This window comes from Brassica oleracea, chromosome C6 (assembly GCF_000695525.1).
Source record: "Brassica oleracea var. oleracea cultivar TO1000 chromosome C6, BOL, whole genome shotgun sequence".
Taxonomy (NCBI): domain Eukaryota; kingdom Viridiplantae; phylum Streptophyta; class Magnoliopsida; order Brassicales; family Brassicaceae; genus Brassica; species Brassica oleracea.
In genome coordinates, this window is record NC_027753.1 from 681,430 (window position 1) to 699,522 (window position 18,093).

General features: G+C 35.5%; 1 protein-coding gene across 1 annotated transcript; it reads right to left on the reverse strand.

Annotated features, from left to right (window-relative positions):
- Window positions 1–13,918: 13,918 nt before the first annotated feature.
- LOC106297144 lies at window positions 13,919–14,506 on the reverse strand. Its single transcript, XM_013733427.1, has one exon. It carries the CDS (start codon window positions 14,504–14,506, stop codon window positions 13,919–13,921), a length of 588 nt encoding a protein of 195 aa, XP_013588881.1.
- Window positions 14,507–18,093: the final 3,587 nt, after the last annotated feature.

Consider the following 18,093-nt stretch of genomic DNA (forward strand, 5'->3'; position numbering starts at 1 on the left):
GCATTTGTGAAAAGTAATTGTAATACGTTAAATAATTATTTTGAGTGTTAACAACCTATTGTATCACCATGTACGGTATCAAATAAACAAATCCAACATGTATATATAAATAGACTTATGTGTAAGATATATAGAAAATATTTTTTTGAATAAAAATATGGAAAAATAGAGAACGTATGGTTTATACGAAATTGATAAATTAGTTATAACATTATAATGAAAACATTATTATTCAACTTCTATTAAAAAAATTAACCTATAAAAAATTTGGATTAAGATTTCTAAAAAAAATGAATGTATCAATTAAATTTAAATGATTAAAAATTAATTATGGACTTATGTTTGTGTCAAGATAAATAATAATTTGGATCATCTTAAATTGGTTAAGGGGGTGATTGGTGTTGGTTGTGAGTGCTCTACAGACCCATAATTCTCTATAGAGCAATAAAATCAAAGTAATCAAACTTTATTAATAAAAACTAAAGCTAAAGTCCAAAATCTTTAAAAGAAAATATAATGGCTCTAGAAATCAATTTTTCTACAGCTTAGGTTTAGTGTTTTTAAAACTTTGAAATAAACTTATAGCAATAAAATTTAAAGCTAAAACCACAAAATCTACAGCTTAGACCTTAAAGCAAAAAAACCAAAGGTACAACATCTATCAATCAACTTTTAAGACCCAGAATTTTAGTTAATTATTTAATTATTCTATGAGAAAGTTAACCGTATACAGAATAATTTGAGATGAAAAATCTCTACAAACATGTATGTACACATGCTAATTATTTAATTAATTACTTTGAATTGATTGTTATTAGATATGGTAGATATGAAAACCGATTGTATTGTTACCAAAGCTGGTTGAAAGAATAGTTCAAAATAGAAAATCCATATAAATATGCATTTAAACTTGTATTTACGTAATTCAAAATAGAAAATTCTATAAATATGCATTTAAACTAGTTTTAAGTTAAAGTAAATTTATTATTTCGGTGGTATATAACTGTAAATAAGTTAAAAACTAAGAGTTATTCTATACGTGTACTTCTGATTTAATAAAGTAGATGGACGCTTTGATCACATGAAATCATTCATGGAGAAATGGGGTTTTAATTAATTATATTTTTTCCCCAACCAAACTTTACTCGATTTCTTTATACGTACTCAAATTTATGAGTTTCATATGTGTCAGACGACCTCACTCACATTTTGCTAATCTTCTATTGTCCTCTTCTTCCTTATCATCTTCACATACTTGTCTTTTTCCTTTGGACTATTTTGCTTTGTGTTTAATCCTGACATTTCTAGTGTTTGAACAAGCTAAATCACACACACTCATAAGGTCGAAAAGCTCTAAGATTGATTACATTCTATTAACTATAATTTAATACTGAGGGGCCAACTATATGAATAAACATGAGCATCATGATAAAAACATTGTTTAAGGTTTAGATACAAGAAAATAAGTATACCAGGCTTCGGACCAGCCATGATGATACAAAACGAAATCATTATCACCAGTCACCACTATTTAAGCGTTGCATACTTTTAAATGTAAAATAGGACAACAAGGTACTCGAATAATGTAAGATTCAATTATGTTGGTCAAATAATAAATCCAATGAAAACACGCAGATTTCTATGAAATTCTCTTATCCCATGTGTTTTCTTCTAAATTACTTCGACAAAACGTATGCTCTGTCTCTTCGTTAAACAAGACTAATATGGTAAAATAGAAATTTGACCTCTTGAGATTTTTAAAGGAAAAATATTGGAAAGGGTGAAAAGAAAAGAAAAAAAAAACAAATTAAATTTGGAATATGGTGAAGGGTCAAACGGTATTTTTACTTGTGTAAATCATAGAGTTGTTTGCTTCTGTATCTTTCTTCATTCAATTGTCAGACTCAAAAAACCAGTAAAGAATCATTTACCCTGACACAATTTACTACCACTAAAAATTTCCGTCTTTGATTTTATAACAATTTTGAAAATGTCAGAAGAAAACACACACGTACTGACGTACCCATAATAACACTTCTTGATGTATTTTTATGATTTAAAATGTTATTTAGTTTCTTGTCTCTTTATTTATGTTATTAATATTTCAAGTGAAAAGATAAATGAAAGAACGAAATAAAAATCAAATCGTAAAAAAACCTAAAATTATTTCCTCATATGAATGATAATCTAATTCTTTTTCAATAATTTTTATTTTTGTTACTGTTTTTCTTAGTTATTTTAAGGTCTCTAACTGGACGGCGGATTCGACGGTGTACGAGAAAGATATACATTATGCACCTTGCTCTTTCTCAGATTAAGTTTATTTCTAATGATTCACTCTATTTTTATTCTAAAGAAGTGTAATTCAATAATAGAGTTAAATTCTCTTATAGTAATACATTTTAAAGTAAAAAACAGAATGATAAAAAAAACAACAACTTAATCTATATATAGAGTAAACTCATTTTCATTATATTATAGACTAAAAAATAGAATACCAGTAGAACAACACTTTTATTCTAAACTCTATTTTAGAGTAGAAAATATTCTTGGATTCACTCTCTAGGGTGAACTTAGTGGTTCACGAACTAATAGTATTTTGTTATTTCATATTCAATATCTTAAAAAAAAAATATATTGTCAAGTTATATTATGTTTTTAAAGTAAAAATAATTTAAAATAGTAATAGTTGAAATTTTTTTTAAAATTTTTTTTAACGATATCAGCAAAACACTAAACCCTAAATCTTAAACATAAATTCTTGGGTAAACTTGTATAAATTTTAAACCCTAAATAAAAAATACCAAACACTAAATCTTAAAAACACTAAACCATTAATTTTAACCCTTAAACCTTTGGATAAAAGTAAATAAAAAATAGTAGTTGTTATTAAAAAAAGAGAATTTTTTTAAATATTTTTAACGCCATCAGCAAAATACTAAAACTTAAATACTAAACACTATATCTGAAACATTAAACTCTAAACCCTTGGATAAACCATAAACCCTAGGGTTTAGGATTTATCCAAGGGTTTAAGGGTTAGGATTAAGAGTTTGGTGTTTTTAAGATTTAGTATTTAATGTTTTTGATTTAGGGTTTAGGATTTATCCAAGAGTTTAGGGTTTACTTAAGGGTTTAGGGTTTAGGATTTAGAGTTTAAGGTTTACTGTTTTGCTGAAAGCGTTAAAAATATTAATTTTATTTTGCAATTACTACTATTTTATTTATTTTTACTTTTTTATTTTAAAAATAAAATATAACTTGATAATATTTTGTTAAAAAATGCTGAATATGAAATAACAAAATAGTATTGGTTAGTGAACCTAGAAGTTCACCCTACAAGGTGAATCTAAGAATAACTCAGTAGAAAATAGAATAAGGTTGGAAATGTCCTAAGATCATCTCTAATAGTTCATTCTATTTTTACTCTAAAATAGAGTAACTCTATAATAGAGTTGTGATATATTTCAATGGTACTCTATTTTAAAGTAGAAAATAGTGAGATGAACAAACAAAAAACAACTTAATCTATATATAGAGTAAATGGTGGTATAGCACCGTGTAAGGTTTTGTTGGTTTAATGGGAGCGAGTAATACAAGAGCGTGTCAGTCGCCATTTCATTCGGAGATAGATGCTTTTATAGGGCAATGGAGTGTATGAGGAATCTACGACAATTTAATGTTACTTTTGCAACAGATTTTTCTCAGTTGGTGAAGATGGTTTCGGAACCAGAAGAATGACCCGCATTTGCAAGTTATCTGGAAGATATCAAGATCCTGAAAAGAAGTTTTCACGGCTCATAGCTCATTCATATACCAATGACACATAATTCAAGGGCGGACAGTCTAGCACGCAGTGCAAGAAAGCAACCTTCGTTTGTTGTCCATATGGATGCGGAGCTATCAATTTGGTTTACAGAGTCTATATGGGTCTGTTTGTTGCTGACAAAAAAAGAGTAAACCCATTTTTTACTCTATTATGGAGTAAAGATAAAGTATCACTGGAGTACTTTTACTCTAAACTCTATTTTAAAATGGAAAATATAGTGGAGTTGGAGATACCCTGACTTCAACCAAATGGTAAAAAAGAAATCTGATCTAAAGTAGTTTTTAGCAACTTGGATGCATAGTCTTACTTGATTGTTCTGATTTTACTCAACACCACTATTACTTATTTCTTTTCATTAATAAAATATTAAACTAAATAAATAACAAATAAGAAAGAGGTTCTTTCAAAAATGACTCAAAATTTCAAGTCAAACACAAAAATAACCTATGCTTTTTTGAAACTTTGTTTTGTCCTATTCACCCTAGAAGTTCTAGTTATTCACAAAAATGCCATTACTTTTTTTTTCTTTTTTTCGAAAATAATGTTTTTACCTTACCATCCTCATCTTCACCAAATATTTACAAGTTTGCCATTGGCATCAATAACTCAACCACCATGAACTACCAAAAAGAGAGTGTTAATGTCCTAAAGTTTCGATTTTTTCTCATCATTTCTCATATCATATCCATACAAACCACATATCTTACAATTTCTCTCAAAATTAATCAAAAAAAATTGAAGATCTTGATTACAAATTATGTAAGGTTCATAAGCTCACGATTCTTAGTGATTAACGAGTAGGCAGTTGTTGCGGTGAAGTTCTGGGTGATTGGAGAAAGCACACAAGTCATCTCACGAGTTCAAAGTATGGAATCGCGAACCACATTTTATTTTTCAGATCTGTTCGACGAAGAAGACTTCTTTAGAAGTCTTCTGGTCAATACATAGGTTAGTTTTGCAATTGACCTTTTGTGTGTTTTTAATAGAAGACTTCCCTAGAATTCTTCTAACTTTCCTTTGTAAACAAAAGAATTCAAAATTCTAAGAGAAGAAGTCTTCTCGGATAAACAGGTTAGTTTTAAATTTGACCGAAGTTCGTTAGAAATTTGACTTTTTGTAGAAGACTTCTAAGGAAGTCTTTCTGGAGAAAACATCTACAGAAGTCTTCTGAAAGTCTTCCTTGAGTCTTCTCAATGCCGGAAGATGTCTGTGTGGGTTACTTTTGCAATTGAAAAATAATAGTAAAACATTTAATATCAATGAGAAGACTTCTAAAGAAGTCATCCGACGATAAGTCATCCGACGGTAGACTTCTAAAGAAGTCTTCTCTCGAAAAGTCAAATATAGTTAATTGCAAAGGTAACCCAGAAGACTTCTTGCAACATTGAGAAGACTTCTGGAAGACTTAGAGAAGACTTCTTTTGAAGTATTCTACAGGTACACTTCCCTAGAAGTCTTCAACAAAAAGTCAAAATTCTGACCAACTTCGGTCAAATTTAAAAGTAACCTATTTATCAAAAGTAAGCCAATATTTACAAAGGGATGTCTTCTGTAGAGTAGACTTCTTAAGAAGTTTTCTTTCGTAAATTTGCAATTGCAAAAATGACCTAAACAGAAGACTTCTTTTGAAGTCTACACAGGGGAGACTTCTTTTGAAGTCTTCCATGGATGACTTCAAAAGAAGTCTACTACGTAAATATTTATTAAACTTCAAATTTATCCAAAATTAAAATGAATTTTTAATATTTTCTTGCTAATACATGTTTATTAGTCAATATTGGGACTACTGAGTCGAATTCATAACTTAATTGTTGATAATTATAAAGTTACAAACACTGATGTTTAATAATGTTTCTAGCTAAACGGAGAAGTCTTCTGTAAGTCTTCCTCATAAGTCTTAACTTTCAAAAGTGTTAAGTAACTTCAAGAATATCAATTCATGTGGTTTAATGTGTCTTTTTAAATCATAAGATATAATTTTTAACCTTCTCAAGAAGTCTGCCAAAAGTCTTCTGAGAAATCTTCCAAAGTCTAACTCATACCTGAAAAATCTGCATATTCAAAAACATTCAAATGGCTTCAAACAGAGAAATCTTCAAAAATAATGTTTTATGCTTAAATAATAAATAAAACAATCAAATTAGGTTGAATCTATAATTTTTTAGATTCTAATGTATAAAACACACAATGCATATCCAAAATTTGTATAACTTTGAGCATAAAACTTTGGAAGACTTCCTGAAGACTTCGTGGGACGTCTTCTAGCATAAAATGTATTAGAAGCTTACGAGAGTCTTCCACGAGTCTTCTGAGAAGTCCTCCAAAGTCTGATTTAGATCTGAAAATTTTATATATTTAAAAGCATTCAAATAGCTTTAAAACAGAGAAAACCACAAAAACATTTTTTTATGCTTAATAATAAACAAAAAACTATCACATTAGGTTGAATTTATAATTTTTTAGAATCCAATATATAAAACACAAAAATACATATCCAAAATTTGTACCACTTTGGGCAGAAGACTTTTTGAAGACTTCGTGGGAAGTCTTCTAGCACAAAATGCATTAGAAGACTTGTCTAGAAGTCTCCCGAGAGTCTTTTGAGAAGTCTTTTAGTGTCAGTCTCAGATCTGAAAAATCTGCATAATTCAAAAACATTCACATGGCTTCAAAACAGATAAAAACTTCAAAAATATAATTTTAATGCTTAAATAATAAACAAAACAGTCACAATATGTTGAATCTATAGCTTTTTAGAATATAATATATAAAACACCCAATAATACATATCCAACATTTATAGATCTACCTTTGAATGAGTGAAGATGATAACCATGTAATGAAAAACCTGCAAAAAGAAGATAAATTTGTGAGAAGACATAAGAAAAAAAATAAGAAATGGATTTAAATATGGTGTTCTGATGTTCAAAAAGATTAGAGAGAGGTTGAAGAGTTTTAGAGTGAGAAACATTACATTTTTGGTGCAGCCATTTGAGAGGAAGAAAGAGAATAAATAAATTTTCTTTATATATGGAGACAAAAATTTCAATTAGGTTAAATATTTTTGATATAAAAGACTTCTTGGAAAGTCTTCTATAGAGAAGACTTCTTGGGAAGTCTTCTAAGAAAAGACTTTTTGGGAAGTCTTCTAAGAAAAGACTTCTTGGGAAGTATTCTAGCTCTTACATTCACTCATCTATGTTAAAAATAATTCGAATTTAGTAAAACTAAATTTCCATCGTTTTTAAATGTTTATTAATACATGATTTCTATTTTTCTCTTTCAAAATATTTTTTATTAAATTTATTAATTATTTTTAAGATCTAATACATGAGAAGATTTTCCCTAGAAGACTTCGAGAAGACTTCTGGAAAACTTCGATTTAGGCAGGAAACCTAAATTTTTCTAAATTTAGGCGGGAACCCTAAATTCTACAAAAATTTAGGCGGAATATGTCAGAAAACTTCTTGGGAAGTCTCCTACGAGTCTTCCAGACCCTATAATCAAATAACTAAGCAAAAATTACTTTCTTAAACTTTTAAGATATTTAGAAAGTATTTAAACCAATTTATTAGATAGTCACTAATCACATATATGTCAAATTTGAAAAAAAAAAAGATGAGATTTCAAAATCTAACCCTAAAAATACTAACAATACTACAACATATGTTACCATACCCTAAACCAAAGACTATCATGACTTAATCTACATTCACTCATATATGTTAAAAATAATTCAATTTCAGTAAAACTGAATTTCCATCTTTTAGAAATGTTTATTAATACATGATTTTGACTTTTTCCCTTTGAAAATATATTTTATAAAATTTATTAATTATTTTTAAGATCTAATCCATGAGAAGACTTCCTCTGGAAGACTCTTGGATGACTTATGGAAGACTTTTGATTTAGGCGGGAAACCTAATTTTTTCTAAAATTTAGGCGGGAACCATAAATTCTACTAAAATTTAGGCGGGATGTGTCGGAAGACTTTTTTTAAGGCTTCTGTGAGTCTTAGAGGAAAGTCAATTAACTATGCAAAAAACATTTTCTTAAACTTAAATGAAACTTAGAAAATGTTTAAATCAAGTTATTAGATAGTTACTAAACATATATGAGTCAATTTGAAAAAAACAAAAAATGAAGGTAAGATTTCAGAATCTAACCCTAAAGATACATACAATACTATAACATATGTTACTAAACCCTAAACCAATGACTCATGAGCCAATATACATTTACTCATGTACGTTGAAAATAATTCAATTTCAGATTAACTAAATTTACATCATTGAGAAATGTTTATTATTACATGATTTCAATATTTTACCCATCAAAATATTTTTTATAAAATTATTTTTAAGATTTACTGAACGAGAAAACTTACAAAGAAATCATCGTACAGAACTTCTCTAACGGAAGATTATAATGGTAAAACTGAATACATGTTTTTTGTATGTTCATAAGGAGGCTGTTGTAATTTCACTAAGTTTTTGGGTTACTTTTGCATTTCATTGAATTTGGGGTACACTTTTGTATTCAAAATCAAGGTTTGAGTCGCTTTTGGCAAATCCACTAATAAGAAAATATAAATTATTACATTAAATATTTATATTAACATTATATATATTTAAATAGTTTATTTAAATGTATTATTTGAATATTATTTTGTACTGATAATAAAATTTTTAAAACAATCAATGTAATTTGTTTTACGTAACATAGTGTCTCAATAATAATTATTATACAGTTAAATATTAAATAGTTATTATTTTTGTAACGTAATATTAAATAATAACAAAACTCATGATATAATACAATAATTAAAATAGTTTTTGTGTGAGATTTGGTGTTGTATTGGAGAAAAATATAATTCTGGTGTTTAAATTCTAATCAATAGTATGATTATAACATCATAACCGTGTTATAGACTAGGAATTCCCTTAAAAAAGTAAACGAATTTTAAATTAATGGTCTAGAGTTACGCCAAGAACTTTCTTGATAAGCACTATAAATGAAGTACTGGAGTAACGTACAAAGGCCATGAGTTTTGTTTTCGTCAACGTCCATAATTATTTGTGATGATGTAGGTTTCATGATATAAACTGTAGTATATAGTAATAGATGATGTAACTTGCGACGTCCTCGTGAATTGAGCTTCAAATAAGACACTTTCTTTACGCTATGTATATTTTCATATACTATAAAAAACAATTATATAGGATCTTTGAATCAGGAGTGTTAAAGCGACCATGATGGCGGTAATGCGGTCACCAGAGATTACGGTAACCAGGAGACTGGCCAGTACCATTATTACCCCATCTCGGACTGACCTTCCTATGGAAGAAAATGTAACCAAACGGCCACTCGATCTCTATCATTTACTGCTTTAAGTGATCAGGAGCTACAAGACGGGTTGGGAATGGTCAGATCATTGGTGCCTTGAGTGATATGGAGATTGCTGATCAGCACGATGGGGAGATGATGGACTACGACGTGGGAAACGATGACCTCTTAGACCTGGAGCTCACGGAGATGGGGTCGGGTTCGCGTCAAGATTCGCTCAAGGAAGCAGGAAGATCGGCTGATAAAGCGACCAGGAGTAAGAGACAAAGCGCAAAAACGATTGTCTCTTCGGGCATTCCAAGCAGAAAATTTGAGATTCTTCGTCAGGGATCTCCGCGGAAGCGTTCGATATCGTCTCATGTTAATGCAGGAAAATCTAGGCGCCACCACCAAAGTTCAAAAAATCTTAGAGTTGGTTCGTCAACAAGTGATGGTTTGATGGGTTCCAAAAACTCATCCCACGATCAGATATGAGGACACTCAGTTGGAACTGTCGGGGTATTGGGAACGACCTCACAGTTCGACGCCTTACGGAGATGTGTCAGAAGCATCTTCCAGGACTTGTGTTTCTTTCTGAGACGAAGAACAGAAGGCTGCTGTTGCAAAACATTCAGGCCGACTTAGGATTTGATCATTTGTTTACTGTTGAGCCACTTGGACTCAGCGGAGGTTTAGCTTTATTTTTTATGGATGAATTTCGAGTTAATGTTTTATTTTCGAATAACCGTATGATTGACATCAAGGCAGTCATTGATGGAATAAAAGTCTATATGACGTTTGTTTATAGGGACCCTTTACTAGAAAGACGTGATCAAGTTTCGGAACGTCTTACGCGTTTCTCAACAACACGAAATGGACCTTGGTTCATGATAGGTGATTTTAATGAAATCACAGGTCATAATGAGAAAGAAGGAGGACGACAACGTCATGGTAGTTCATTCCACCCCTTTAAGCAGATGCTTAATGACTATGGGATGCTAGAGTTCCCTTTTACGGGGGATAAGCTCTCCTGGGTAGGGAAGAGAGCAGGAGGAGCAAATGTTCGATGTCGCTTAGATAGAGCAGTAGGAAATGCAGATTGGCATGAAAAGTTTCCTCACTCGACTGTGAAGTATATGAGGTTATGGGGATCGGATCATCGTCCGATTCTTGCAGACATACTCATAAAGCCCATAAAGAGATCAAAAAAAGTTTGAGTTTGACAAAAGATGGCTGGATAATGAGGAGCTAAGGCAAGTTATTCTTGAGGGATGGAAATCTCCTGATCTTCCTCCTAATGCGACTATTATGGAACATATTTCCAGTTGCAGAAAAGCCTTGAGTGAATGGAGGAGACAACATAATGTAAACTCGGCTAAATTAGTGGAGGAGCTTAAGGAAAAAGTGGAGTGTATGTACGCTGATGATAACGCTACAACTGAGGAAATTGCAGCAAAGTTGAAGGAAATCTCTGATGCTCTTAAAGCAGAAGAATTATTCTGGAAACAGAAGAGTCGAGTGTTTTGGCTGAGGGAAGGGGACAGAAATACAAAATTTTTCCATGCCTTAACGAAGCAAAGAAGAGCAAGGAATAAGATCACACAGCTCCTAGACGCGAATGGAGCCATAGTTGAGGATGAAGAAGGATTAGTAGTCATTGCTATTAGCTACTTTAGACAGATCTTTGAATCATCGAATCCTGAGGATATTGAAGACGCACTTTCTCAGGTTCCCTACGACGATCACTGGAGCTATGAACAACAACCTTACAGCTCCGGTCTCTGAATGGGAAGTCAAATTAGCGCTCTTTGATATGCATCCGGAAATGACCCCAGGGCCAGATTGGATAACTGCGCTTTTCTATCAGAAATTCTGGGATATAGTAAATGAGGATTTAACTCTTATGGTTAATAAATTCCTTTTCGAGGGGACGATGGCGAATGGATTGAATGATACAAATATATGTCTTATCCCGAAGACAACAAGGCCCAATGAGATGGCTCAGTTTAGGCCCATCAGCTTATGTAACGTCAGTTACAAGATAATCTCTAAGGTCTTATGCCAGAGATTAAAGAAAGTGCTACCAGGATTGGTATAAGAGACTCAGTCAGCTTTTGTTGCTGGGAGACAGATCTCAGATAATATTATGATTGCTCAGGAGATTTTCCACGCTCTTAGAAATAAACCAAGTAGACGTAGTAAAAGGATGGCTATCAAGACATATATGAGCAAGGCATATGACAGGATGAAATGGTCCTTTATTGAAGCTGTAATGCGCAAAATGGGGTTCTCAGAGATATGGATCGCCTGGATAATGCGTTGTATAACATCGGTCAAATATAAGGTCCTTATGAATGGAGAGCCAAGAGGAAATATTGTTCCAGGTAGAGGTTTACGTCAAGGAGATCCTTTGTCTCCTTTCATTTTTATTCTATGCACGGAAGCGCTCGTCAGCATTCTCAATCATGCAGAGAACCAAGGGAAGATAACAGGGATGCGCGTCACACGCGCGTGTCCGTCGGTATCCCACCTTCTCTTTGCTGATGATAGCCTTTTCTTCTGTAAGGCGGAACCCCATGAATGTGAAGAAGTAATCAGGAAATATGGCAAAGCGTCTGGACAATGTATTAATTTTGATAAATCATCCTTACTCTTTGGTAAGCGGATTAATGCGATTACTAGACAAGAGCTTAAAGATGTGCTTGGAATACAGAACGAAGGAGGAATGGGAACTTACCTTGGTATCCCAGAAGACATAAGGGGGTCCAAGTGCAAACTCTTTGCATTTCTGAAAGATAAATTGATGCACAGAGTGAATGGATGGACAGGAAGATGGTTTTCAAAAGGTGGGAAGGAAGTGTTGATTAAATCTATTCAGCTCGCTCTACCGACATACGTTATGTCTACTTTTCTGCTCCCATTGGAGATTTGTGAAAATCTTGCCAGTGCCATTGCACAATTCTGGTGGAGTTCAAATCCACCAAAAAGAGGTATATACACTGGGTGAAGTGGGAAAAAGTCTGTTTACCAAGAGAGGAGGGTGAGATCGGTTTTCGTATGATCAATGAGTTCAATCTGGCTCTATTGGCGAAACAACTATGGAGACTACTTCAATTCCCTGATTCTCTGGTTGCACGGGTCTTGAAGGGAAGATACTATAGATTGAGTTCTCCACTAAGAGTGAATAATGCTACCAGCCCATCCTATGTGTGGACAAGTATTACTGCCGCAAGGAAGTTGCTATTACTAGAGATCAGACAAAAGATACATTAAGGGTATGAAGTCAAGGTGTGGGAGGACCCGTGGATTCCAACGACCCCTGCGAGACCAGCTATCCCCATAGCGGCAGCTATGCATCCTAATATGAGAGTCAGCGATCTCATTGATCATGTATCGAAGGAGTGGGATGTTGGTTTATTGGAGAATTATGTCACTCTTGAGGACATACCTCTCATAAGGAGTTTAGCCATAAGCCCAACTCATCGTCGGGATTCTTTCTGCTGGAACTACACAAGGAATGACCAATACACGGTTAAATCTGGATATTGGGTGGCACATAATGTATTAAAACCAGCGGTAGAGAAGGAAGTTGTACAGCCAAGCATCACAAAGCTCCAAGCCCTTGCTTGGAAGGTACAGGCGCCGAAGAAGATATGTCATCTTATATGGCAACTGTTAACTGGTCATGTGGCAGTAACGAGGAACTTAAAAAGACGTAATATGAGGTGTGACAACTACTGTCCAAGATGCGGAGAATTAGAGGAAACTGTGACCCATGCATTTTTTTAATATCCGCCAGCTCTACAAGTCTGGTCATTATCATTGACTCCAACAAGCCCATATATATTTCCGGTATCAAGCGTCTACACAAACATGAATTATCTGTTTTGGAGGAAGAATAGCATCATCGAGCCGGAACAAGACAAGGATCCTTATCCCTGGATATTATGGTATATTTGGAAGGCTAGGAATGACAAACTCTTCAGAGGTATAGATAGAGATCCCTTGGAGCTAGTTCGACATGCAGAGAGGGAATGTTAGGCCTAGTTTGATGCTAACGACGTGGTACAATCAGTGGTACAACCAGTGGTACAAGATAATATTCCTGAGGTATCCTAAGTCATAAGCTTGGGTAATATTTGCATGATAGATGGGTCTTGGACATCTTCTGCTCACTTTAGTGGATGCGGCTGGGTATGGATGGACAGTGCTGAGAACATTAAACTTATGGAAACAAAGAATTTCACTCGACTTGAATCAGCCTTGCATTCGGAAGTAGAAGCACTGCGGTGGGCAATGGAGAATATGCTTCAACAGTCAACATGTGAGAGCTTCGGGACAGACTGCAAGAAGCTAATTGCAATGATAAAGGACCCACAGGCGTGGCCAAGCTTTGCGACAGAATTGGAGAGGATAGAGACGTTACAGATATGCTTCCCGGACTTCAACATCATGCATGTTCCACGGGCGCAAAATCAGATTTCAGATTTTAACTAAGACTGCAAGATCCTTCCATAGGGAGTTATTTTTTATTGGTTGTTCTATTACGGTTTGGTTACCCAGACCACTTCAAGTTTGAGTAATAGAATGACCTTTCGTCGTAAAAAAAAAAAAAAAAAAAAAAACCACCACGATGGCGATTAGAAACTAAGGTGTTCCATAAAAAAAAACTTAGGAGTTTGATGAGAATTCAGGAATCGATTTTGGGGATTCGAAGAGTTTTTTTTTGTTGACAAAATATTTCATTAGCTTAACTTAAATGGGTTATGTTACATGGGCTCTTAGGGCCTGTTTAGCTAAGCCATCCTCTAGAAACAGAGTGTCACGATGGCAGAACCTAAACAGAGAAGATGTAAACAAACCAGACAAAAGAGTTATATCAAGCAAAATGCCGTGAAGGTCAGAGACGCCTTGATTTTCAGTAATTGCTGCCACCAATTGCTTTGAATCAGTCTCGAAGATCATTGAGCCGAAGCCGAGCGACACAGCATGCTCCATCGCTTGTCGAAGTGCTAGTCCCTCTTCCACAAGGGGCGAAATCACACTCGAAAAAGTTTGAGAATAAGAGGTCATCAAACCTCCCTGATTGTTGTAAAAGCTCCATGCGCCACCTGCGACCCTGGAATCAGATTTCCATGCTGCATCTGATCTGCAAGTGAAAGCCAAATTGGGATTTTTATCCTCCATCGGGCGAGCCCTAATGTTAGGTTGCAACTGAATTTGAGCCTCTTGCCATTCTCTAGCATCACATAACGCTTTTAGTGTTGTTTCTTGCGCAGAGAAATGGCGGTCCTGGAAGATCTTCTGGTTACGGTAGGAGGAAGCGGTATGATCTGCAACCCCCGGCTCCATGCCTCAGAGAAAGTGCTTGGATTAGAGACAATTCCCACGCTAGATAGAGGTAACAACTCCCACACCTGCTTTGCGAAAGAACATTGGTAGAACAGATATAGGATTGTCTCCCTTTCTCCAAAGTGAGGACAATTTGCTTGGTTAGTTATACGATAGGCTAAGTTATCACCGATAGGATTTGAAGGGTTAAATCAATTAATTCTGGTGGGGATTCTCCTCATTATGAAGATCTCAAGCAAATGGATATTCCAGAAGGAGAGTCTACGATTTTGTCGTTTGGAAAAATATGGATATTCTCTAGAGTCGGATTACAGAATGAAGTTATTTTGGAAACTTGTATTCAAAGGGAGATACAAATTTATCGATTCAGAAATCCGATCTTTGCGAAGGAGTCAAATAGAGACATAAAGGGTTTGATAGAGATTCGACAAAGATAATCTATACCAAGTTAAGAAAAGCACTAATACAAAATCAAGATTGCAGATCAGAGATTGAGAGGAGGATGGCTAGTAAATATTTTCAAAATCAGCAATATTCTTGGCCATTAATCACCGGATATTGAGAAGGTTACAATATGCGATACAAATTCTTGGTATTCAATGGATACTACAAACAAAAGGAATGCGAAGAAGCATTGAGTGTAAAAAGGGAGTCGAGACCACAATGAGTTTTATCACACTCACAATAGCAGTTCTAAATTCTCCGAGTCTCCTCCGTGTCTTACTAGTTCTCATTACTTTTGTCAAGATAACCCAATGACAACTTGTGGACGGATCATGAGGTAGTAAGAGAATGGAGGATACCATCAAGACACTGAAGATTTCGGTCCCTAAATTTGATAAATCAGCGTTGATTGAAGGCTATTATGCCAAAACATTGATTGACATGTGTATGAATCCTAGTCTTTCGGATATCAAGGCGCTTCTGGTGATTCTCTCAAAGATCTAGAAATTGGAGAATAATTTCATTGGACCTGACTTGGGTTTAGGGCGGTTCCAGTTTGATTTCGACAAGGAAGAAGATATTGAAGAGGTAGTTAAGGTGCAACTTTACCATTTCGATTATTGGATGATCTCATTGGTCTGATGGAAGCCAATTGTAGAACCAAACTACCCATCAAAAATAACCTTTTGGGTAAAGCCATTGGGCGTGCCTCTCTATTACTAGACAATTCCGATTCTCAAAAGTATTGATCAGGCTCTTGGAGTGGTCAAGGATGTGGATTTAGATAATGGGAAATTCCAAATTGAGTAGATGGCTTCAAAAAACTTTGTTTTGAAACTCTGATGGAGTTTCATGGTGGGAAATAGGCTCCGGTAAATGTAAGGTACGAAAGATTTTTTGGGTATTGTAGGATATGTTACAGTTTGTGCCATGATCATCATAAATGCCCTACCAAGAAGGAGGATCAAGAGGAGGAGAAGGTTTACAGAGATATTACTTTAGGGAAACATGATGTTCGTAGCTCTAGCTGCAAAGGTGTTGTAATAAATGGAGCCATGGAGGTCAAAGATAAGGATAATGGGAAGATATCTTACCATGGAAAGAGGGAAGAAAATATGTACGAGAAAAGGAAATCAAAATGGAGCCGAGTAGCAGACAAAGACTCAAGGGTTTCAACTGATAGGCGAAACAAGTTTGGTGGAGAAGATGGAGTATCCTATCATACAAGCTCACGACACGTGACCCCAAGAGACTCACGTCAATGATACCATTCATTGAAAGAGTCGTGGTGAGAGGAGCCAAAGGGATGTGTTTAGAGTCCGCGAGTCTACCCACAATAGACATGAGACCTCTAATGACCGAAAAGAGCCAACTACATCAACAGTGATGGCCACTAATGTCCTTGAGGGACAACCAGAAGCCAAGGTATGTATGGAATTGGTAGTGGTTGAGGATGGCTTAAATTTAGTGAATGAGATCCTAGAACAAGTTCTGAATGTTCTAAAGGATGATGGAATGAACTTAGATGAAACCATAGATCGGTTAGGTGAGAATACTGGGTATGATTTGGTCGATGAGGGGCCCCAGGGAGTTAAAATGGATGAGAAGGAAACATATTTCTCTAAGGAATGTAAGGTTGTGAGTAAGTCTCAAGATCTGTACACTGATGAGTGTTGGTATCAAAATCAGTCACGAAGGAATCAATGTCTGAAAGTCCGTAAAAATCAGTATGAACATTTTTACGAAAAGTAATCTTCGTAAAGAAGCCTTGCGGTAAAATCTTGTTCTAATCTCAATCGAACCACTAAATACCGATTGTCCGAAGGCAACGGAAACGTATCCAAATCGGCCACAGACAAGCTAAAGTATGGCCATCAGACCACGCACAAGCCAAGCTCGGTCGCTACGTAGCAACCGAGCACGCACACGGCTCGGTCGCTACGTAGCAACCGAGCACGCACACGGCTCGGTCGCTACGTAGCAACCGAGCACGCACACGGCTCGGTCGCTACGTAGCAACCGAGCACGCACAAGCCAAGCTCGGTCGCTACGCAGCGACCGAGCACGCACACGGCTCGGTCGTTACGTAGCGACCAAGCTCCAGCCAAGCTCGGTCGTTACGTAGCGACCGAGCATGAGCACGGCTCGGTCGCTAAGTAGCGACCGAGCATGAGCACGGCTCGGTCGCTAAGTAGCGACCGAGCATGAGCACGGCTCGGTCGCTAAGTAGCGACCGAGCATGAGCACGGCTCGGTCGCTAAGTAGCGACCGAGCATGAGCACGGCTCGAGCTCCAGCCAAGCTAGGTCGCTACGTAGCGACCAAGCACGTACACGGCTCAGTCGCTACGTAGCGACCGAACTTTTCCAAAACGTCGATACGACACAAATCCATGCATTCTCGTCTACTTTTTAATGCTATCTCCCGTAGGCCATGGCTAAACCATTCTTTGTTTTCCATCAGTCGAAGTCATCAGTCAAACTTTATGATAAAAACCGCGGGAAGTTTGTTTTTATCGAAGAAACCGTAGTAAATATTTCGAGTCAAAGACGGCCCAAAGAGACCTAAAATGCAACTCGAAGCCCACTTACGATTGCTTAACTGAAAACCCATAAGCCTTATGACGGTTTATGCTTGGTTCGTAAGGCAAAATAAATGTCAAGTTTCCAAAGATAATCACGAAGATCGGGAAAATTGGAATATCTCCATTTTTGAGCTATGACGGCTTAAGGGCAGAAGGGGAAAGGAGCATACCGACCTATGGGAAATGCGCAAACCGACCTTGGAGTAAGTATATAAGGAGTCCTAGGTGAGAGGCAAAGGGGATTCGAAACAGAGCAAACTTAGCACTTAGAGCAATTAGGCAACTTTCCATCTTTGTTATTTCGAGCTGCGGCTCAACTAGGTTCTGCAGTCTTATGTTATTAGAACTAGGGAAATCGCCGACAGCTCTTGTAGCCGAGGCTCCTGACTTATTGTTAACGCTCATACGCAAATTCGGAATAAGACTTCTTTTTACAATTTCTTTTATTTTCATCGTTTTCATTCTCGTATTCTGATTACTTGGCGTGTGGTTTAGCAGAGATCCGGGACCTCTGGGAAATTAGGATTTTCCTAACTTTCCTTATTTAAACGGAAATCGAC